Source organism: Scyliorhinus torazame, chromosome 17 (assembly GCF_047496885.1).
Source record: "Scyliorhinus torazame isolate Kashiwa2021f chromosome 17, sScyTor2.1, whole genome shotgun sequence".
In the NCBI taxonomy this organism is placed as follows: domain Eukaryota; kingdom Metazoa; phylum Chordata; class Chondrichthyes; order Carcharhiniformes; family Scyliorhinidae; genus Scyliorhinus; species Scyliorhinus torazame.
Window position 1 is genome coordinate 13,409,926 of NC_092723.1, and position 24,854 is coordinate 13,434,779.

A 24,854-nucleotide genomic window follows, 5' to 3' on the forward strand; every position below is an offset into this window, starting at 1 on the left:
GGACAGAGTGGATGGTAAGGGAGGTGGTGTAGCTCTGTTATTTAAGGATGACATCCAGGCAACAGTAAGGGATAACATCGGTGCTATGGAGGATAAGGTTGAATCCATTTGGGTGGAAATCAGGAATAGTAAGGTGAAAAAGTCACTGATAGGAGTAATCTATAGGCCACCAAATAGTAACATTATGGTGGGGCAGGCAATAAACAAAGAAATAACAGATGCATGTAGAAGTGGTACAGCAGTTATCATGGGGGATTTTAATCTACATGTTGATTGGTTTAACCAGGTCGGTCAAGGCAGCCTTGAGGAGGAGTTTATAGAATGTATCCGCGATAGTTTCCTAGAACAGTATGTAATGGAACCTACGAGGGAACAAGCAGTCCTAGATCTGGTCCTGTGTAATGAGACAGGATTGATTCAGGATCTCATAGTTAGGGATCCTCTCGGAAGGAGCGATCACAATATGGTGGAATTTAAAATACAGATGGAGGGTGAGAAGGTAAAATCAAGCACTAGTGTTTTGTGCTTAAACAAAGGAGATTACAATGGGATGAGAGAAGAACTAGCTAAGGTAGACTGGGAGCAAAGACTTTATAGTGAAACAGTTGAGGAACAGTGGAGAACCTTCCAAGTGATTTTTCACAGTGCCCAGCAAAGGTTTATACCAACAAAAAGGAAGGACGGTAAAAAGAGGGAAAATTGACCGTGGATAAACGTACCCAGTAGCAAAGATCAGTGGGAGACTAGAGGACTGGGAAATCTTTAGGGGGCAACAGAAAGCTACTAAAAAAGCTATAAAGAAGAGTAAGATAGATTATGAGAGTAAATTTGCTCAGAATATAAAAACAGATAGTAAAAGTTTCTACAAATACATAATACAAAAAAGAGTGGCTAAGGTAAATATTGGTCCTTTAGAGGATGAGAAGGGAGATTTAATAATGGGAGATGAGGAAATGGCTGAGGAACTGAACAGGTTTTTTGGGTCGGTCTTCAGAGTGGAAGACACAAATAACATGCCAGTGACTGATGGAAATGAGGCTATGACAGGTGAGGACCTTGAGAGGATTGTTATCACCAAGGAGGTAGTGATGGGCAAGCTAATGGGGCTAAAGGTAGACAAGTCTCCTGGACCTGATGGAATGCATCCCAGAGTGCTAAAAGAGATGGCTAGGGAAATTGCAAATGCACTAGTGATAATTTACCAAAATTCACTAGACTCTGGGGTGGTCCCGGCGGATTGGAAATTAGCAAACGTGACACCACGGTTTAAAAAAGGAGGTAGGCAGAAAGCGGGTAATTATAGGCCAGTGAGCTTAACTTCGGTAGTAGGGAAGATGCTGGAATCTATCATCAAGGAAGAAATAGCGAGGCATCTGGATGGAAATTGTCCCATTGGGCAGACGCAGCATGGGTTCATAAAGGGCAGGTCATGCCTAACTAATTTGGTGGAATATTTTGAGGACATTAACAGTGCGGTAGATAACGGGGAGCCAATGGATGTGGTATATCTAGATTTCCAGAAAGCCTTTGACAAGGTGCCACACAAAAGGTTGCTGCATAAGATAAAGATGCATGGCATTAAGGGGAAAGTAGTAGCATGGATAGAGGATTGGTTAATTAATAGAAAGCAAAGAGTGGGGATTAATGGGTGTTTCTTTGGTTGGCAATCAGTAGCTAGTGGTGTCCCTCAGGGATCAGTGTTGGGCCCATAACTGTTCACAATTTACGTGGATGATTTGGAGTTGGGGACCAAGGGCAATGTGTCCAAGTTTGCAGACGACACTAAGATAAGTGGTAAAGCAAAAAGTGCAGAGGATACTGGAAGTCTGCAGAGGGATTTGGATAGGCTAAGTGAATGGGCTAGGGTCTGGCAGATGGAATACAATGTTGACAAATGTGAGGTTATCCATTTTGGTAGGAATAACAGCAAAAGGGATTATTATTTAAATGATAAAATATTAAAACATGCTGCTGTGCAGAGAGACCTGGGTGTGCTAGTGCATGAGTCACAAAAAGTTGGTTTTCAGGTGCAACAGGTGATTAAGAAGGCAAATGGAATTTTGTCCTTCATTGCTAGAGGGATGGAGTTTAAGACTAGGGAGGTTATGCTGCAATTGTATAAGGTGTTAGTGAGGCCACACCTGGAGTATTGTGTTCAGTTTTGGTCTCCTTACTTGAGAAAGGACGTACTGGCACTGGAGGGTGTGCAGAGGAGATTCACTAGGTTAATCCCAGAGCTGAAGGGGTTGGAGTACGAGGAGAGGTTGAGTAGACTGGCACTGTACTCGTTGGAATTTAGACGGATGAGGGGGGATCTTATAGAAACATATAAGATTATGAAGGGAATAGATAGGATAGATGCGGGCAGGTTGTTTCCACTGGCGGGTGAAAGCAGAACTAGGGGGCATAGCCTCAAAATAAGGGGAAGTAGATTTAGGACTGAGTTTAGGAGGAACTTCTTCACCCAAAGGGTTGTGAATCTATGGAATTCCTTGCCCAGTGAAGCAGTAGAGGCTCCTTCATTAAATGTTTTTAAGATAAAGATAGATAGTTTTTTGAAGAATAAAGGGATTAAGAGTTATGGTGTTCGGGCTGGAAAGTGGAGCTGAGTCCACAAAAGATCAGCCATGATCTCATTGAATGGTGGAGCAGGCTCGAGGGGCCAGATGGCCTACTCCTGGTTCTTATGTTCTTATGGCTATCCCTCAACACTTTCGACTGCACCCAGCTGAATGAACATGATTCAATGGTCTTAATTGTCAAGGAAGTAACATTTCTCAAAAATCGCGAAAGACTGCAGGAGACTAGCTGGTATAAAAGGTGAAGTCACACGGGATCAGAGGTGAGGTGGCAAGATCTTTGCAGCAAGATGGATACAGAACTGGCTTGGTCACAGAAGGCAAAGGGTAGCAGTAGAAGGGTGTTTATTTGAATGGAAAGTTGTGACTAGTGGTGTTCCACAAGGATCGGTGCTGGGCCTCTATTTTGAAAATGTAGCTGGTCTAATTAGTAAGTTCCCGGATGACACCAAGGTTGGTGGAGTGGCAGGTAGTGTTGAGGATTGTCAGAGGATACAGCAGGACATAGATAGGTTGGAAGACTTGGGCAGAGAAATGGCAAATGGAGCTTAATCCAGCCAAATGTGAGGTAATGCATTTTGGGCGGTCTAATGGAGGGGAAATATACCGTAAATGGCAAAACTCTTCGGAAGAAAGAAAGTCAGAGAGACCTGGGCATGCAGGTCCACAGATCTTAAAAAATGGCAACACAAGTGGACAATGTAGTCAGGAAAGCATACGGAATGCTTGCCTTCATTAGACGGGGCATCGAGTATAAAAACTGGCAAGTCGTGCTACAGTTGTACAGAATCTTGGCACGGCTGCACTTGGAATATTGCGCACAATTCTGGTCACCACACTACCAGAAGGATGTGGAGGCTTTTGAGTGGGTATAGAGGAGGTTTACCAGGATGTTGCCTGGTCTGGAGGATGGTAGCTATGCGGAGAGGCTGAATAGACTCGGACTGTTTTCATTAGAAAGACGGAGGTTGAGGGGTGGCCTGATGGAGGTCTACAACATTATGAGGGGCATGGATAGAGTGGATGGGCAGGCACTCTTTCCCAGGGTGGAGGGGTCAGTCACCAGGGGGCATAGGTTAAAGGTCCATGGCGCAAGGTTTAGAGGAGATGGGCGAGGCGGGTTTTTTTTTTTTTTTTTTACATAGAGGGTGGTGAGTGTAGATACATTATCGGAGGTCAAAAGTCATCTTGACAAACACATGAATAGGGTGGGTATAGAGGGATATGGCACAAGGAAGTGAAGGTTCGACTTCCGCTTATGACCATGGAGTTTGGTCACATAAAGGGCTGTTCCTGTTCAAAGTCACAGAAAAGGGCTTTTTACCCAGATCCGGGTGGGATTTTGATGAAAAGGCGTAGGTGAATGTTAGAGGGGTAGTTTACCCCTGGAATGGGATGTCTTCTGATCACCGGACCCGGCAGAAAACATTGAGAGGTTTGGCTGGAAAGTTGAAACAGTCTTGTGCTTCACAGACAGTCTCTTCCAGCATGCAGGCGGCGGAGGGCAAGCTGTAAGGCCCCAGATACAGGAACTGATGACTTTTATCAAGGAGGAATTCCATAAACAGAGGAAAGAAATGTATGAGGATCATGCAAAGGTCATTGCAGAAGCCGTGGCACCCCTGAAGAGTACTTTGGAGCGGATGGAGAGGTGTTTGGAGGTGCAGGGGTCACAGATTGGGGAGATTGAAGGAGTGATCTCGGACCACAGCGATCGTGTGGTGGCTCTGGAGGCGGAGGTGGGGCTCCTAGGAGACCTTTGTAAATCGCCGAGGGCAAAGGTGGAGGAGCAGGAGAATGCCTCGAGAAGGCAGAACCTGCGAATAGTGGGCCTGCCTGAAGGAGTGGAAGGTGTGAGTGCCACGAGGTACGTCTCGAGGATGCTGGCGAGACTGGTGGCAGAAGGGGTGCTAGATAAGGCACCTGAAGTGGACCGAGCGCATAGGTCTCCGAGGCAAAAGCCTAGAGCTGGGGAGCCGCCGCGGGCGGTGATCGTGAGACTCCATAAATTTGTGGAGAAATAGAAAATTCTACGGTGGGCCAGGGAGAAGCGTAGCTGCGACTGGGAGGGAAATAACGTCTGGATTTATCAGGACATCGGAGCAGAGTTGGCGAAGCAACGTGCAGGTTTCAACAAGGCCAAGGCGGTGCTGTACCGGCGGCAGATCAGGTTTGGAGTGCTCTACCCGGCGAAATTATGGGTGACGTTCGGAGGCCGGAGTATTATTTTGCGACCCCAGAAGCGGCCGAAGACTTCATTAAGCAGCATAAACTGGGGGAGAACGGAGTGGACAATGCTTGGGAACCAGGGTGCTGGCACTATGTAATGGGCGGGAGCATGTTTGAAGTGGGTGTAGGGGTTGGGGGATTTTCACCATTTTTTGGTGGGGGGGGGTTCTGTTCAATGTTGAGATTGTAAGGAGTTGTAGGGGTGAAAAGTTTATGTGGGGATGGATGTTCCCATCCCCCCCGCCTGTTTTATGGGACTGTTTGTGTTTAACATCTGTTTGTTTGCTTTTGGAGAAGGCTATCTGGAGTTCAGGAGAAGTCTTTGTTTGGGTGGGGGAGGGTAAGGCCAGCAGGAGGCCTTCCTCTTGGAGCTGAGGAGTGGGGGGAGAGGGAGGGGGAGGTCATTAGGATGTGCCTTTGGGCAGGGGCTGCCGCGCTGGCAGGTTTTGCTGGTGAACGGAAGTGAGGTGGTGGGGGAGAAGGCCAAGAGGGATGGCTGGGGCGGAGGGGGGAAAAGGGGAAGTGGGGGAGGGGGGGTTCTGCGATGTGGCAGGGGGTGAGAGATGACATGGTCAAGGGCGAAGAAAGGGGCCATCTGGGATGGGCTAGGTACAGAGTGGAATTAAAGGGGCAGGAGTTAAGTGGGGAAGATGACGGACGGTAGAGGGGATTGGAGGCACAAGCCTCCGGTAAGGTTGGTAACGTGGAATGTCCGGGGACTGAATGGGCCGGTTAAAAGGTCGCGGGTGTTCGCGCACATCAGGAGCTTGAAAGCGGGGGTTGTCTTCTTGTAGGAGATACACCTCCGTGTGAAGGACCAGGTTAGGTTAAGGAAGGGGTGGGTCGGGCAGGTTTTTCACTCGGGATTGGATTTGAAATCGAGGGGTGTGGCGATTTTAATGAGCACAAAAATAGGATTCGTGAGTGTGAAGGAGGTAAGGGATCCAGGTGGGAGATATGTGATTGTGAGTGGGGTATTGGAAGGGGCACCGGTAGTATTGGTAAATGTGTATGCCCCAAATTGGGAAGATGTGGGTTTTATGAGGGGGTTGCTGGCAGCAATCCCGGATTTGGCCACGTACCAGTTGATCATGGGAGGAGATTTTAACTGTGTCCTGGAGCCGAGGGTGGATAGATCGAGCCCCAGGTCGATGGGTAGGGTACGAATGGCAAGGGAGCTGGGGGGGTTTATGGAGAGGATGGGTATGGTGGATCCATGGTGCTTTCAGAACCCAGGGGGAAGGGAGTATTCCTTCTTTTCACACGTCTATAAGGTGTATTCGAGGATTGATTACTTTGTAGTGAGTCGGGAGATTTTGGTTGGGGTGGAGGGGGCAGAGTATGCGGGGATAGTTATCTCGGACCATGCACCCCACCGGCTGGATATTCCGTTCAGTACGGGACGAGAGCAGAGGCCGGGGTGAAGGGTTGACTCGGGGTTGTTGGCGGATGGAGGTTTTTGTGATAAGGTGCGGTTGGCGATTAGGGATTATGTGGAGTTCAATCAGAATGGGGAGGTGTCGGCGGGCATTTTTTGGGAAGCACGAAGACAGTGGTCCGGGGGGAAATTATCTAATTTACGGTTCGTGCGAATAAGGAAAGGAGGGCGGAACATGACCGTCTAGTGAGCGAGATAGTGGAGGTGGACAGGGAATATTCGAGGGTGCCGACCGTGGAGGGGGGCGAGGAGGAAAAAGTTGCAGGGGCAATTTGACAGGCTGACAACGGGGAGGGCGGTAGGGCAACTGCGTAGGGCAAGAGGGGTGCAATACGAGTATGGGGAGAAGGCGAGACGCATGCTGGCGCACCAGCTGCGGAGGCAGGCTGCGTCCAGGGAAATATTGAAGATCCGGACTGGGGCTGGGGATGTGGTGTCAGAGCCAGGGAAGATAAATGAGGCATTTAGAGAGTATTACCAGGGACTTTATGAGGTAGACCCAGGAGGAGAGGAGGGGGACATGGGGTCGTTTCTGGATGAGCTGGAATTTCCCCAGGTGGAGGAAGCAAAGAGGCAGGTGTTGGAGGAGCCCCTGGGGCTGAGGAGCGTGCTGGATAGTATCAGGGGTATGAAGTCGGGGAAGGCCCCTGGGCTGGATGGGTACCCGGCAGAATTTTATGAGGAATTTGCGTCGGACCAGGCACCACATCTGTTGGGGGCGTTTAATGAAACGCTGGAGAAGGGGGAGTTGCCGGAGACGATGAAGCAGGCAGTAATCACACCAATCCCCAAAAAAGGGAAGGATCCGGTGGTTTGTGGGTCGTATAGACCCAAATCACTATTGAACACGGATGTGAAAGTATTAGTTAAGTTGTTGGCGGGGAGGAAGGAGGATTGTGTCCCGGGGGTGGTTGCAGAAGATCAAACAGGCTTCGTGAAGGGCAGGCAGCGCGCGAGTAATATAAGACGGCTGTTGAATGTGGTGATGAATCCGTCAAGAGCTCTGGTACCGGAGGTGGTGGTGTCCATGGACGTGGAGAAAGCATTTGATCGGGTGTAGTGGCGGTACTTGTTCGATTTGTTTGGAAGGTTTGGGTTTGGGCTGAGATTTGTGGCATGGGTGCAGTTGCTGTATGTGGCGCCAAGAGCGAGGGTGAGGACGAATTATATGAGCTTACAAAGCTTTGACTTACACAGGGGTACGAGGCAGGGGTGCCCGCTGTCACCGCTGCTGTTTACGCTGGCCATAGAGCCATTGGCGATGGCTCTCAGGGGGTCGGCAGAGTGGCAGGGGATAATGAGATGACAGAGGGAGCATCGGGTGTCGCTCTATGCCGATGACCTCTTGCTGTATGTTTCGGATCCGTTGGAGAGTATGGGAAGGATTATGGGCCTGTTGAGGTGGTTTGGAGGGTTCTCGGGATACAAGCTGAATGTAGGGAAAAATGAGGTATTCCCGGTGAATGAGCTGGCACAGCAGGTTAATTTAGGGGGAATGCCATTTACGGTAGCGAGGGATAGGTTTAGGTACTTGGGGATTCAGGTAGCGAGGGAATGGACGGGACTCCATAAGTGGAACTTAACGAAGCTGGTGGAGGACACCAGAGAGGATCTTAAGAGGAGGAATACACTGCACTTAACGTTTGCGGGGAGGGTCCAAGTGGTGAAAATGAATATTCTGCCGAGGTTCTTGTTTATCTTTCAGGCTCTCCCAATCTTTATACCAAAGGCCTTTTTTCGGAAAGTGGACACAATCATCTCTGACTTTCTATGGGCGGGGAAGGTGCCGAGGGTGGGGAGGACCCTGCTACAAGAGGCAGAGGCAGCAGGGGGGGGTTGGCGTTGCCAAACTTGCTTCATTATCATTGGGCGGCGAATGTGGACAGGTGGTGGTGGGAAGGAGAAGGGGTAGAGTGGGTTAGGATGGAGGAGGAATCTTGTAAGGGGCCTAGTTTGAGGGCTATGGGGACGGCAGCATTGCCAATGGCTCCGAGTAGGTATTCAGGGAGCACAGTGGTGCAGTCCATGGTGAAGATATGGAATCAGCTGAGGAGGCATTTTAGGGTGGAAAGGATGTCGGTGCTAACGTCGCTGTGCGAGAATCATGGGTTTGAGCCGGGGGGGATGGATAGTGTATACAGGAGGTGGAGGGAAGTGAGGCTGGTCAAGGTGAGGGATTTGTATTTGGAGGAAGGGTACGCTAGTCTGGAGGAGCTAAGGGAGAGGGTAGAGCTGCCGAGGGGTAGTGAGTTCAGGTATCTACAGGTTAGGGACTTTGCACAAAAGGTCTGGAGGGGGTTCCCTAGATTGCCGGGATACACCCTGCTGGAGCGAGTGCTGCTTCCGGATGTGGAAGGGGAGGGAAGAATTGGGGATATATATAAGTGGCTGGGGGAGCAGGAAGGCGAGCGGGTGGTGACGATCAAGGAGAAATGGGAAGCGGAGTTGGGAATGGAGATCAATTGGGGAGTATGGAGTGAGGCACTGCGAAGGGTAAACGGGACCTCCTCTTGTGCAAGGATTAGCCTGATACAGTTTAAGGTGGTGCACAGGGTGCGTATGACTCGGGCGAGAATGAGTGGGTTCTTTCAGGGGGTAGCAGATGAGCATGAGAGGTGTGGGCGGGGGCCAGCGAATCATGCGCACATGTTTTGGGGTTGTGAAAAATTGAGAAGATTCTTGCCGGGAGCCTTCACGGTCTTAGCCAGGACAGTGGAGGAGGGAGTGGACCCGGACCCTTTGGTGGCGATATTTGAGGTTTCAGAGAAGCCGGAGCTCATGGAGAGGAGGAAGGCCGATGTCTTGGCCTTCGCCTCTCTGATTGCACAAATTTTGCTGGAGTGGCGGTCGGCATCGCCACCAGGGGTAGCAGCATGGTTGGGTGACCTGTGTGATTGCCTGAAGTTAGAGAAGATAAAGTATGAGTTAAGGGGCTCAGCAGGGGAGTTTGAGGAAAGGTGGGGGATGTTTGTGACTGTGTTTGAGGAGCTATTCGTCGTGGGGGGGGGGGGGGGGGGGGGGGGGATAGGGAGTGGGGGGGGGGGGGGTGAAAAAGGACAAAAATCTGTACAAACTGTATAGTTGATTGTTTGGAAGAATGTTTCCCGGGGTGTTTATTTGCTGTAACCTACTTTGATACAAGTTTGAATAAAATTCGCTTTAAAAAAAAGGAAGTGCTAAAGGTTTTGGCCAATGTTGGGATCATGACCGATACAAGCTTGGAGGGCCGAAGGGCCTGTTCCTGTGCTGTATCGTTCTTTGTTCTTTGATACTGGCCAGCAGATTGGACAGTGAGGTGGCAGCTGACATTCGACATAGCTAATAGTGGATATAAAAGCAAGTTAGTAACAAATTAATTTGACAAAGAGCCTAATACAGCCACGTTTGGCAGTTGTGTACACAATCTGGCCACCCCAATAAATGAAGAATATAACTACCATAGTGAAGTTGGAGTCGAGATTCATTAGGATGTTACGTGGGAAGAGGGTTTATAGATATGATGAGAGACTTCGAGAAATATATAAAAGCAAATAACTGCGGATGCTGGAATTTGAAACCAAAGAGGAAATGTTGGAAAATCTCAGCAGGTCTGGCACCCTTTGACAAAGGGTCACCTGGACTCAAAACATGAACTCTTTTCTCTCCCTAGAGAAATATACATATTGATTCTCAGGATATGGGCATCATTGGAAAGGCCAGCATTGATTGTCCATCCCTAACTGCCCGTGAAAAAGTGGTGACGTTTTTTTGATTCCCACAGTTCTGTTACGTAGGGAATTCCTGGATTTTGACGCAGCAACAATGAAGGAATTTCCAAGTCAGGATGGTGTGGGACTTGGAGGAGAGACTTGGGAGTTGGTGGCAATCCCATGCACCATCCACCCTCATCTTTGTAGGCCTGGTGGAAGTTGTGTATTTGGGACATGCGGTCAGAGCAGCCTTAAGGTGTCATTCCTTCATTTATGTTAGTGACTTGGATGAGGGAGGTGAATGTACTATTACCAAGTTTGCGAATTACACTAGAATAGGTGGGAAAACAAGTGGTGAGGGTGACACAAAGAGGGATATAGACAGGTTAAGCGAGTGGGCAAAAACTTGGCAGATAGAAAATAATGTCGGTAAATGCGAAGTTAAGCAAATTGGTAGGAACTATAAAAGGAGCGGAATATTGTTTAAATGGAGAAAGACTGTAGAAAGCTGCGGCACAAAGGGATGGGGGGTTCCTCATGTATACATTACACAAAGTTAGCATTGCAAGTTCAGCAGGTAATTGGAAAGGGAAATGGAATGTTGGCCTTTATTTTTTTTAAAAAAAAATCTTTCCAATGAAGGGACAAAATTAGCGCGGCCAATCCACCCATCTTGCACATCTTTGGGTTGTGGGGGTGAGACCCACGCAGACACGGGGAGAATGTGCAAACTCCACACGGACAGTGACCCAGGGCCGGGATCAAACTCAGATCCTCAGCACCGTGAGGCAGCAGTCCTAACCACTGCGCCACCCTTACGTTCCGCATTTCTAAAGAGTTCAGCTTGGAAGATGCAGCCAGAAAGGCGGAGACACATTAGAGCATTAAAAGATTTGAGCACGGTGGCAATTCAATGATATAAAAAAATAAATTTAGAGTACCCAATTATTTTTTTTTCCAATTAAGGAGCAATTTAGCATGGCCAATCCACCTACCCTGCACATCTTGTGGGGGCGAAACCCACACAGACACGGGAGTGTGTGCAAACTCCACACGGACAGTGATCCAGAGTCGGGATCAAAAATGGGTCCTCGATGCAATGAGGCAGCAGTGCTAACCACTGCACCACCGTGCCGCCCCCAATGATGATTGTTGCTTTGTGGAAGATCCAGGTCATGTATACATAGCACTGTATACACAATATACAATTTATTGGAAAGAGTACTGTCTAATATACAAATACAGCAAATGATCTACATCAAATATGGCTGTACTTCATTACATGAGTAGGGTTCTTCACTCAATTCATATTTCCTGAATGGATTTAAAATCACAATTGTCTAATCCCGTTTAAGGCCATCAGAACCTAAAAACACTATTAATCCATTAAATTGCTTCGCCCAGCTGTTGGAAATGTTCACCTTAGTTTGTAGCCTAAACAGACTCGAGTCAGAGAATGGTACGGCACCAACTCTGAAGCGACGACTCGCACAAATCCACAGATTGATGCAAAACTAAGAGCAGGAGATGGTACGGGCGGCACGGTAGCACATGTGCTTAGCACTGTTGCTTCACTGCCCCAGGGTCCTGGGTTCGATTCCCAGCTTGGGTCGCTATCAGTGCGAAGTCTGCACGTTCTCCCTGTGTTTGCGTGTTTCGGTTTGCGTGTGGCGACCAGGGGATTTTCACAGTAACTTCACTGCAGTGTTAATGTAAGTCTACTTGTGACAACAATAAAGGTTATTATTATTATAGTGCTATTACTGAAGGCATGCGCTCAAATAGACCTGCTGGTTAAGACATTTTTGAGGCCGTATCAATCAGCAGTCTTTCATGTTTGAAAATGATCCAAATTCTTTTCACATTGGTAAATGCATACATAGGATTTGAAAACATTGAAAGATTTTCATTCACATTTTTAAAGCGTTCAAACAGATTTCATGACTGATCGATCGTTCTTATCCTCATCCTCCACTCTTGCATTTCTTATTCATTTCATTCCACTAATGACTGTGGAGTCACTGTTAAATCATCAGTGCAAGGGTTTCTCTCTATTTAACCAAACAGAGATGCGACTTATAAACATACAAACAAGGAGTAGGAATCGGCCATTTTGCCCCTCGAAACTGTTCTGCCATTTAATAAGATCTGACACTAACCACAAATCTGCATCCCGCCCACTCCCGATAACCTTTCACCCCCTTGCTTACCAAGAATATATCCACCTCTGCCTTATGTCATGATATTCAGATAAACATCATGGTGCAAACACACATACACACTGATGGACAGATCAACGGACCAATCAATACACACACAACATCACAGCCAATTACAGGCAAGAGCATACACACTATAAAACGGGGAACACAACACTTCCCGCTCATTCCAGCAGGAGACAGCTCAGGGCACAGAGCTCACAGCAAGCCACTTAGACATTCACCATGTGCTGAGTGCCACTCCAAGATAGTGTTAGGGCTAGGTCCACAGGTTAGAGGGTAATGAACGAACCACAGTAACCGGTTTACAGATGTTGTTATTGTTAGTAATAAAACTGAGTTGAACCATCCGCAACCGTATATGTTCGTCTGTGTAGCAGAGCACTCAACATGACACCTTAAAAATATTCAAAGACTCTGCTTCCACTGCCTTTTCAGGAAGAGAGTTCCAGAGAGTCACGACCCTGAGAGAAAACACTTTTCTTCATCTCCATTTTAAATAGGCAACCCCGTATTTTTATACAGTGACTCCTAGTTCTAGATTCGAGAAGCATCTTCTCCACACTCACTCTGTCCAGAACCATCTGGATCTTATACGTTTCAATCAAGTTGCACCTCACTCTTCGAAACTTCAGTGGGTACAAACATAGCCTGTCAAACCGGTTCTCACTTGTTTCACCAGCGTAAGGATTTTGCACTCTGTGACGTATGAAGCTATTTAATATTAGGCGGGATAAAGATTTTTTTATTGTTGTCTTATTTTTACACCAAATATTTTAATTATTTAAAAAATAACATCCTCCAAAAAAATCCAAGTATGCTATTACTTTACTTTATTCGTAGTTACACAGGTGAGACTGCATCTGGAGTACTGGGCACAGCTTTGATCCCCCTGCATCAAAGATGTAAATGCATTAGAGGTGGTTCGGAGAAGGTTCACCAGATTGATTCCAGGGATGAAGAATTGTCTTATGAAGGGAGATTGAGCTGGAGAGGCCGATATTCGCTGGAGTTTAGAAGAATGAGAGATCATCTAATTGAGATGTGTAAGGTGCTAAAGGGTGTGGACAGGGCAGACATGGAATGGATGTTTCCACTTGTTGGACATTCTAGAAGGAGAAACCACGGGCGGGATTCTCCGCCGGCGGGATGCTCCGTTTTACCGGCAGCCCGGGAGTTTCCCGACGGCGTGGGGCTGCCCCACAATGGGAAAGCCCATTGACCAGCCGGCGAAACGGAGCATCCCGCCGGCGTGCTGACACAGAAATGTGACGCGGCGGGACGGACAATCCAGTCCCAGAGTTTTAGGCTAAGGGGTGGCAGATTTAAAACGGAAATGAGGAGTAATTATTTCACTCAAAGGGTGGTGAATCTGTGGAATTCTCTAACCCGAGAGTGCAGTGGATGCCGGAACACTAAACAAATTTGAGAAGATAGATATTTTTAAAATTAATTAATTTATTTTTAAAACGCATTTTATTCAAACTTGTATCAAAGTAGGTTACAGCAAATAAACACCACAGGAAACATTCATCCCAACAATCAACTATACAGTTTGTACAGATTTTTCTCCTTTTTCACCGCCCCCCCACCCCCCCGGCGACGAACAGCTCCTCAAACACGGTCACAAACATCCCCCACCTTTTCTCAAACTCTCCCGCTGAGCCCCTTAACTCATACTTTATCTTCTGTAACCGCAGGAAGTCATACAGGTCACCCAACCATGCTGCTACCCCCGGTGGCGATGCCGACCGCCACTCCAGCAAAATTCGTTGCCGTGCAATCAGAGAGGTGAAGATCAAAACATCAGCCTTCCTCCTGTCCATGAGCTCCGGCTTCTCTGAAACCCCAAATATCCACTCCCTCCTCCACTATCCTGGCTAAGACCGCGAACACTCCCGCCCAGAACCTTCCCAATTTTTCACAACCCCAAAACATGTGCACATGATTCGCTGGCCCCCGCCCACACCTCTCGCACTCATCTGCTACCCCCTGAAAGAAACCACTCATTCTTGCCCGAGTCATATGCACCCTGTGCACCACCTTTAACTGTATCAGGCTCATCCTTGTGTCATGTTATTCACCCAGGGGTAACACGGACTGCAACAGGATGCAGATGAACGGTAAAGCATACACCAAACGTAGGCATTGGTTCAATATGATTTATTGAACTTCTGTAACAATGCACACAGCTGGCTGTGGGTTGACACTCGACTTCTCTAAGTGTACTAACTCTACTTACTAGACCAGACTAGCTCTGATTCACGATATAGACCCCTTTTTCGACCTTCCCGTTAGGTTGCGGGTAATGCGGGCTCGAGGTAATGTGCTTGAACTTGTATAGTTTCGCGAAGTTGGATCCCTCTTGGCTGTAGAAGCAGGGACCGTTGTCGCTCATGACCGTGAGCGGAATACCATGCCTGGCAAATGTCTCCTTGTAGGCCTTGATGACAGTCCTTGATGTGAGGTCGGACAGTTTCACCACTTCAGGGTAACTCAGGAAGTAGTCAATTATGAGCACGTAGTCACGTCCATTGGCGTGAAAAAGGTTGATTCCCACCTTAGACCACGGAGAGGTCATGATCTTGTGTTGCTGGAGTGTTTCTTTGGGCTGAGCAGGCTGGAAACACTGGCAAGTCGCACAATTGAGAACCATGTTGGCTATGTCCTCGTTGATGCCAGGCCAATAGACAGCCTGCTGGGCCCTGCGCCTGCATTTCTCGATACCGAGGTGTCCCTCGTGGATCTGTTTGAGCACTAAGCTCTGGAGGCTGCGAGGAATAACTAAACGATCCAGCTTGAGGAGGATCCCCTCGACAACTGTTAGGTCATCGTTGACATTAAAGAACTGGGGCACTGCCCTTTCTGCCAACCGTTTGCAAGGTGATGTATGACCCGCTGCCAAAGAGGGTACTTGGCGACAAGACCCTAACGCAGTGATGGCATTGCCATTATAATCAAGCAGCTGGCAGGCCGGCGGAAGAATTTGTGGCTGCCTTTGGGGATGCGAGCAAGATCTGCTTGAGGTATGAGATTGGCTGAAGCACCAGTGTCCAGCTTGAACCAGACGCTGCATTGGTTGACTTGTACAACAGCACGCCATTCGTCCGCAGAATCCACGTTGAGGATGGGTAGGCGTGTTGCTGAATTTGAGGAGGCCTTGTCATACGTGGTAATGATGCCCACACGATATGGGGACTCCAGGCAGTCGTCCTCTGGATCCGTGGTGTTACTAGGTTCCAAATCCAGCAGCTCTTGCTGCACACTTCAAACTCGTTTGCGTTGCAACTGGGATCGGTGGCCCACGATCGGAGGTGCAGACCTGCACAAGGCTGCATAATGGCCAGGCTTCCCACAATTTAAACATCGCCCGCCTCTTGCAGGGCATTGCCACTTTAAGTGAGTGGTGCCGCAGTTCAGGCACGTCATGGCATTGACGTCGTAACGCTCAGTGCGTCATCGCACATGCTCAGTGCAGTCAGCCGCCGCTCGCACCTGCGCAGTGTGGTCTTCAGCCGCTTTGTTCTCCCGTCCATGGTGCGCATGTGTGGGACCCTGGGAAAAGCACGCGAAATGGCTGCCTTCATCGATGCTAAGGCGCTGCATTCGGGCGATGGGCTGTACACTCTCTGTCTCGTGGGAGGCAAGTTGGTCCTGTTCAGCCGATTTAAGGCGGGAGTAGCGACTTTTTGCCTGTTCACTTTACACGTCTCTATGGCTACTGGCAGGATCATGTTTTTTATTTTTAGGAGCTGCTCCCGCAGGGCGTCGAAGTGGACCCCAAACACGATCTGATCCCTGGGAATCAGCGGTGTCCCCGTAGTTGCAGGATTGCGCTAATATGCGGAGATGAGTTAGAAAGGATTGGAAAGGCTCATCCTTACCCTGAAGGCGTTGCTGGAAGACGGAGCGCTCAAAGCTCTTGTTCGTTTCGACTTCAGTGACTGTCGAATTTGGCTAACACGGTCTGGAACTTGGTCTTGTCCTCGCTGTCGGCAAAAGTGAGCGAATTGAATATTTGGATGGCCGGGTCCCCCGCAGTCGATAGGAGCAGCACGATTTTTCTGGCATCGGACGCATCCTCCAGGCCCGAGGCCTCGATGTGTAGACTGAATTTCTGCTTGAAGACCCGCCAGTTGGCACCGAGATTTCCGGAGATCCGGAGCGGTCGAGGGGCCTGGATCTTCTCCATGCCGCTGGAAGGCACTTGCTGGTCGTCACTGAATTATTCACGGTAAATTACTGAGGTGAAGTAGACTCCTGGTATCATGTCGTGTTTTTCACCCTGGGTAACACAGACTGCAACAGGATGAAGATGAATGGTAAAGCATACACCAAACGTAGGCGTTGGTTCAATACGATTTATTGAACTTCTGTAACAGTGCACACAGCTGGCTGTGGGTTGACACTCGACTACTCGAAGTGTACTAACTCGAACTTACTAGACCAGACGAGCTCTGATCCACGTGTAGAAGGTGCTGACTGATGTATACACCCTGACTGTCACTACAGTTGTCACCAGTGGAAAGAGGCGGAGTGCTGATGCCTCGTGTGTTTTATAGTTGGAAGCCCCCCCTCTGGTATTCTCTCTGGTGGTTGGTTGTGTTCTGTCCTGTATGTTGATTGGCTAACCTTGGTGTCTGTCACTGCCTGTTTTTACCTCATTATGTGCATGGGTGCATATTATGACAACTTGCACAAGAGCAGGTCCCGTTTACCCTTCGCAGTGCCTCACTCCATACTCCCCAATTGATCTCCATTCCCAACTCCGCTTCCCATTTCTCCTTGATCTTCACCACCCGCTCGCCTCCCTGCTCCCCCAGCCACTTATATATATCCCCAATTCTTCCCTCCCCTTCCACATCCGGAAGCAGCAGTCGCTCCAGCAGGGTGTATCCCGGCAATCTAGGGAACCCCTTCCAGACCTTTCGTGCAAAGTCCCTAACCTGTAGATACCTGAACTCACTACCCCTCGGCAGCTCTACCCTCTCCCTTAGCTCCCCCAGACTGGCAAACCCTTCCTCCAAATACAAATCCCTCACCTTGACCAGCCCCACTTCCCTCCACCTCCTGTATACATTATCCATCCCCCCCGGCTCAAACCCATGATTCTCGCACAGCAGCGTTAGCACCGACATCCCCTCCACCCTAAAATGCCTCCTCAGCTGATTCCATATCTTCACCATGGACTGCACCACTGGGCTCCCTGAATACCTACTCGGAGCCATTGGCAATGCTGCCGTCACCATAGCCCTCTAACTAGACCGCTTACAAGATTCCTCCTCCATTCTAACCCACTCTACCCCTTCTCCTTCCCACCACCACCGCACCTTGTCCACATTCGCCGCCCAATAATAATGAAGCAAGTTTGGCAATGCCAACCCCCCCTGCTGCCTCTGCCTCCTCCCCACCCTCGGCACCTTCCCCGCCCATACAAAGTCAGAGATGATTGTGTCCCACTTTCCAAAAAAAGGCCTTTGGTATAAAGATCGGGAGAGCCTGAAAGATAAACAAGAAACTCGGCAGAATATTCATTTTCACCACTTGGACCCTCCCCGCCAACGTTAAGTGCAGTGTATCCCTCCTCTTTAGATCCTCCCTAGCCTCTTCCACCAGCTTTGTTAAGTTCCACTTACGGAGTCCCGTCCATTCCCTCGCTACCTTCTATCAAGTACCGCCACTCCATCCGATCAAATGCTTTCTCCGCGTCCATGGACCCCACCACCTCTGGTACCAGAGCTCTCGACGGATTCATCACCACATTCAACAACCGTCTTATATTACTCGCGAGCTGCCTGCCCTTCACGAAGCCAGTTTGATCTTCTGTAACCACCCCCGGGACACAATCCTCCATCCCCACTGCCAACAACTTAGCCAATACTTTCACATCCGTGTTCAATAGTGATTTGGGTCTATACGACCCACATTCCACCGGATCCTTCCCTTTTTTGGGGGATTAGTGTGATTACTGCCTGCTTCATCGTCTCCGGCAACTCCCCCTTCTCCAGCGCTTCATTAAACGCCCCCAACAGATGTGGTGCCTGGTCCGACGCAAATTCCTAATAAAATTCTGCCGGGTACCCATCCGGCCCAGAGGCCTTCCCCGACTTCATACCCCTGATACTATCCAGCACATCACTCAGCCCCAGGGGCTCCTCCAATGCCTGCCTCTTTGCTTCCTCCACCTGGGGAAATTCCAGCTCGTCCAGAAACCATCCCATGTCCCCCTCCTCTCCTCCTGGGTCTGTCTCATAAAGTCCCTGGTAATACTCTCTAAATGCCTCATTTATCTTCCCTGGCTCTGACACCACATCCCCTGCCCCAGTCCGGATCTTCAATATTTCCCTGGACGCAGCATGCCTCCGCAGCTGGTGCGCCAGCATGCAGCTCGCCTTCTCCCCATACTCGTACTGCACCCCTCTTGCCCTACGCAGTTGCCCTACCGCCCTCCCCGTTGTCAGCCTGTCAAATTGCCCCTGCAACTTTTTCCTCCTCGCCCCCCTCCACGGTGGGCACCCTCGACTATTCCCTGTCCACCTCCACTATCTCGCTCACTAGACGGTCATGTTCCGCCCTCCTTTCCTTATTCGCACGAACCGTAAATGAGATAATTTCTCCCTAGACCACTGCCTTCAGTACTTCCCAAAAAATGCCCGCCGACACCTCCCCATTCTGATTGAACTCCACATAATCCCTAATCGCCAACCCCTCCTTATCAGAAAAACCTCCATCCGCCAACAACCCCGAGTCAAACCTCCACCCCAGCCTCTGCTCTCGTCCCGTACTGAACCAAATATCCAGCCAGTGGGGTGCATGGTCTGAGATAACTATCCCCGCATACTCTGCCCCCTCCACCCCAACCAAAATCTCCCGACTCACTACAAAGTAATCAATCCTCGAATACACCTTATAGACGTGTGAAAAGAAGGAATACTCCCTTCCCCCTTGGTTCTGAAAGTGCCATGGATCCACCATACCCATCCTCTCCATAAACCCCCCCCAGCTCCCTTGCCATTCGTACCCTGCCCATCGACCTGGGGCTCGATCTATCCACCCTCGGCTCCAGGACAGTTAAAATCTCCTCCCATGATCAACTGGTACGTGGCCAAATCCGGGATTGCTGCCAGCAACCCCCTCATAAAACCCACATCTTCCCAATTTGGGGCATACACATTTACCAACACTACCGGTGCCCCTTCCAATACCCCACTCACAATCACATATAGATCGTTTTTTAATTAGTCGCGGGATGAAGGGTTATGGAGAACAGGCTGGAAGGCGGAGATGAGGCCTAGGTGAGATCAGCCATGATTGTGTTGTTTGGCGGAGTGTGCTCGAGTGGCTGAATTGTTTACTCCTGCTCCTCTTTTACTTAAAAAGCTCACAGCCTTCTCAAGGTGAACAGATATTAATACACAAAGTCACATCGAAACAGCGAATAGCTGTCTTTTTCAATTTTGGAAAAGAACTCGGTATCCAAAAAAGCCACTCCTGCAAACATGCAAGGTAACACGGATGTTGTACAAGTTTGAGGCCTGAAGCTGCTGAAAACTAATTCACGGCCAGCTTTTCACGGAGCCAGTTTTGTATTCAGCAGAGTAACGGTCTCTCACTGCATAACTAGTCCAGCTGATCTCGATAAAGAGCAATTGTTGAGTACATACCGAGTATTTTTAGCTTCTGGTGTGAACTCCGAGGAGATGAGAGCCATGTACTTCCGCATTTTCATCCAGAGGTTGGGTTTAGGAATGCATCCGTTGTGGGCGTGTATGGAATGAATTCTTGCCAGCTCTGTCGCTATGAGCCTGCGGAGAGGTGGAAAAGGACGCACGTTATTCAAACAACCTGACCCCTGAAAGAGATGACACAGTCACTTCCCGAGTTATCACAGTACGGGTGAATTCAGGGCATACCAATCTGAGGAATGGCCGTCTTGTCAATTCCATACTTAGTGCTGCCACAGGAAAGGTCTTGCATTGATATAGCACCTTTCACAACCGCTCAAAGCACTGCACAGATAATCAGTTCTAATGAAAGGTCATTGACCTGAAACATTGGACTGGCATTTCTCGGCGGACATCATTCGCTGACGCCCGAATTCTCTCTTCCCGCTGCTTGTCAATGGATTTCCCGTTTAAGCCACCCATGCCGCCTGGAAAAAAACACAGTGGGGGGGGGGCTGGCACTGTGGCGGAAATAGAGAATCCCAACAGCCAGAGAATTCCGGCCAATATCTCAGTTCCTCTCCCTCGGTGCTCCCCACCATGCTGCAGTTATTATTTCCCATTTCCAGCATCTGCTGGGTTTGTTTTTTTTTGCGAGGGTTTTGAAGTGTCCCGCCTGTTGAAATGAAGGAGGCATGGCAGCCACTCTTCACACAGCAAGGCCACACATCGCCAAGGTAATAAGCAGGTAATCCACTGTCGACTCAACAAATGGGTTGAGCTCCAGATACAGCAAAAGGAGATGAGAGAGATGCAAGACAGACAATGGACACCACGCAGAAGCAGGAGATTGGGAAAGCGTTGTCAGAGGTGGATTTTAAGATGGGTCTGGATAGGAAGGCAAAGAGTAGTGGGGTGGGGGGGGGGGGGGGGGAGGAATTCCAGAGCATGCGGTCCCTATGACTACTGGCATGACCACCATCAGTGAAGCAAAGGGTTGTACGAGTGGTAGGGTGGCCACCCCCCAGAATGGGCCAGGAGTGTGCAGGGATTGAAGCTCAATCTCCTGGCATGGCTGTGTGAAACCTAGAGAAGAATCAGCGGAAGGTTTTGTCTCATTTATCATTTTCTTTGCACTTTTTTTTTTAAACCATATATAGCAATATTGAAAATGGGGGAAAATAATAATAATCTCTATTGTCACAAGTAGGCTTACACTGCAATGAAGTTACTGTGAAAAGCCCCTAGTTGCCACATTCTGGCACCTGTTTGGGTACTCTGAGGGAGAATTCAGAATGTCCAATTCACCAAACAGCGATAAGAAGGCTGTGAGACTGATAGTCAACTATCGGCCAATTGGGTAATGAGTCCTTTTGCTTTCCAATTGGAATAGAGGGAAAGGCACTATGTCACAACAATGGACGTTTTGGCCAACTAATGGCTGGAGTGTGGGGTTAGGTCATGTGATGAAACCTCCAGGAATATATTTAATAATAATAATCACTTATTGTCACAAGTAGGCTTCAATGAAGTTACTGCGAAAAGCCTCTAGTCGCCACCTGTTCGGGGAGGCTGGTACAGGAATTGAACCCCCGCTGCTGGCCTTGTTCTGCATTACAAGCCAGCTATTTAGCCCACTGTGCTAAACCACAGTTGGCAACCCCAACAAGCGGCCGTAGAAACAGGGATTGGGTGAGATAGACCACAGAGGGCTCTTGACCACAGAAACCATCATGGAGTCGATTGCGGTACAGGTTTCCGTCCCTTGAGCAGATCCGGCAGGGAGTTTAGATCCACACTACTCATCGATCCGCGACTGGAGGTGCCAAGTGGCAGATCCCGACGCACGTCCGGGTCCCGTTGCTCCTCAGCCCCAGATCTGAGCCACATAATAGCAAGGAAGTGCTGAATGGAGGGTGTGGCTTCTGCCCATCAGGACAAACACAAAAGAGAGATAAATTCTGTGGAAATAATGACAGCTAGATGGGGGATGCGTGAAACACTGGACCAAGAAGTGACTGATTTAAGATTAACAGACTAAAAAAAGGGTGAACCGTCACCAAAATGGAGTGCCAAAGACACCTGGGCCTAAACAATTCATGCAAAAAATATATTGTACAGTTTGAAGGAAAAACGAGGAGTTTTATGGAAAGTCCTGAAGGAGGAACAACGAGGAAAATAAATGGAGGACTAACAAGAGGGATTAAAACATGGTTCACAATGAACAAAACAGTGGAAGAACATTGCGCGCTATTAAAGGTAAGAGAGATGAGAGAACATGACTGCAGTATTCTTAAACCATAGAGAAAAAAAGTGGTGGTCGGTGAGGTGGAAGAAAATGGAACCAGTTCTTCTGGGAGATTACGGTTGAATATTTTCACAGCTCGTGAAATAACAGAAGGCTGGAAAATAGCTCATCCTAGTTCAGTTAATTTTCCATTGTGCCCGAGGGAATCATGGGTTTGGTCAGCTGATCACTAGAGAGGAGAGGGGAAAAAAACTTTATAAAACAAGCAGATGTGAGAGTTTTGTAACAGAAGAGATGATAAGTCTAAGATGGCAGTGGTTTACAAATGGCGATCGGTCCCTGTCTGGTATGTACTGAAACTCTTGTGCAAAAGTGGTGGAGAGTTCTTTTTTAAAAATCATTCTTGGAGATATGGGTGTTGCACCAATTTATCTCACATCCTCGATCCCCTCATGAAGGTGATGATGAACCTGCTGAAGGTGCCCCCATGGTCTTGTCGAGTTTAGACCCGGCAATGATGAAGGAACAGTGACAACAGAGTGTTTCGTTGTTATTCTGTATCTTTTTTAAAATCACGCAGCTCGACTTTAGCGAGTCATTTGAAAAGGTCCTAGTCAAAATGACAAATAAATAAAAAGACAATTTAAAAAAAAAAAAAATCAACAGCACGGTAGCACAGTGGTTAGCACTGTTGCTTCACAGCGCCAGGGTCCCAGGTTCGATTCCTGGCTTGGGTCACTGTCTGTGCGGAGTCTGCATGTTCTCCCCGGGTCTGCGTGGGTTTCCTCCGGGCGATCCGGTTTCCTCCCACAGTCCCGAAAGACGTGCTTGCTAGGTGATTTGGGCATTCTGAATTCTCCCTCAATGTACCCAAACAGGTGCTGTAGTGTAGCGACTAGGGGATTTTCACAGTAACTTCATTGCAGTGTTAATGTCAGCCTACTTGTGACAATAAAGATTATTAAAAATGAATTTGGCAGCTGTTTTTGGTTATGCAGCACGAGGTTGGTTCAGGAAGGCACAGACATTCATGAAGCAATCCCAAAGGGGCACCTAGCTTTTCAAAGTGGTTGAGAAGCAGGATATTAGGAGCAACGGGATGATGTTTTGAGATGTCTACAGAGCTTTGGAAACTAGGTAGATCACAGGTTTATTCGGTGAAATGCTTTTTTTAGTATCTTCCGCATCCTCAAGATATCACACTGGTCCTCACACCCAATAAGATACTTTTGAAATGTTATTTTGTCAACAAACACCATACCCAGTTTGCAAACATCTGGCCCCACACGCTCCAACAAGGTAAATAAGCAATTGATCTGTTTTAGCAATATCGGTAGCAGGGTAAATGTTGGTCAGGATACTAGCAAAACTCCCCTGCTCTTTATTCAAAGAGCAGGGATGGATTGCGTGCATTCTCTGGAGCGGGTCAACAGGGTTCTGTTTGTGATGTCTCATCTGAAGGATGAGCGATAGATCCAGTCTTTCCACAATCCTTCGGGTGCTGCATTCGAATAGCAGCCTATATTATGGGCTCCAGCGCCTGGAGTGGAGCTCGAACCCACCGCCTTCCGCATCAGAGGTGAATGCACTACCCCATTGTACAGAGACTACGTAGCCAGAAGAGCAAAGTTCAACAGTTGAAATGAAATGAAATGAAATGAAAATCGCTTATTGTCACAAGTAGGCTTCAAATGAAGTTACTGTGAAAAGCCCCTAGTCGCCACATTCCGGCGCCTGTTCGGGGAGGCTGTTACGGGAAATATGGTTGATCAAATATGGACCATCGCTAAATAAACAAAAGGTAAAATTAATGGTTACCTAATAAAAACAATAAACAAGAAATAAAAATTCTGACAGGGAACGTTTTTATAACGTGCAGCAGGCTGCGAGTGTTCGGAGTTCTGTTACCTGCCTATCTGGTAGAAGAGGATTCAATACTAACTTTCAAAAGGGAGGCAAAAGTAAACATTTAAAAATCGCAAGGCTATGGGGAAGGAGCAGAGGAGTGGAACTATCCAAAGAGCGGGAACACACAAAACTGACCCCAATGGCCGCCTACCGAGTGGCATTATTCCACAAAATTGTGTCACGGTTTTAAGGTGTCACCTTTTATTCCCTGTGATCATTTATATGTTTGCGAGTGTGCGTATTACTAACTCTTGGAGTGAGTGAGTTTGTTTTAAATAACAGGGCAGCACGGTAGCACAAGTGATTAACACTGTGGCTTCACAGCGCCAGGGTCCCAGGTTCGATTCCCCGCTGGGTCACTGTCTGTGCGGAGTCTGCACGTTCTCCCCGTGTGGGCGTGGGTTTCCTCCGGGTGCTCCGGTTTCCTCCCACACTCCAAAGACGTGCAGGTTAGGTGGATTGGCCATGCTAAATTGCCCTTAGTGACTAATAAAGGATAGGAGGGGTTATTGGGTTATGGGGATAGGGTGGAAGTGAGGGCTTAAGTGGGTCGGTGCAGACTCGATGGGCCGAATGGCCTCCTTCTGCACTGTATGTTCTAACACAGCAGATTCTTTAACCCTTTCCCAGGAGGTTACTGAAGAAAACAATGTCACTTTCACTCTCTCACACACAAAACTAGGTACAGTGGAACCTAAAGTGGAACGTATCTTGGTCTCCATTTTGTTGCAGGTTTGTTCCTTCATAGTTGGCTGAAATGAAGGCTTAGGAAGCTGCAGAAACGCCTCTGCAGTTGCGACGGCTCCTGCAGTCGATCTGCAGGAGGTTGGTTTTCTCAAGTGAGCATGAAGATAGAACCAGGTACAGGAAAGGAGAGGGG

General features: G+C 48.5%; 1 protein-coding gene across 1 annotated transcript in view; it reads right to left on the reverse strand.

The window, feature by feature from the left end:
* Positions 1-24,854, reverse strand: part of LOC140393726 (ethanolamine kinase 1-like) — a 117,377-nt gene that overhangs the window by 39,825 nt on the left and 52,698 nt on the right. Inside the window, 1 exon segment of the mRNA XM_072480051.1 lies at positions 19,819-19,959. Coding sequence (XP_072336152.1) covers positions 19,819-19,959 — 141 coding nt within the window.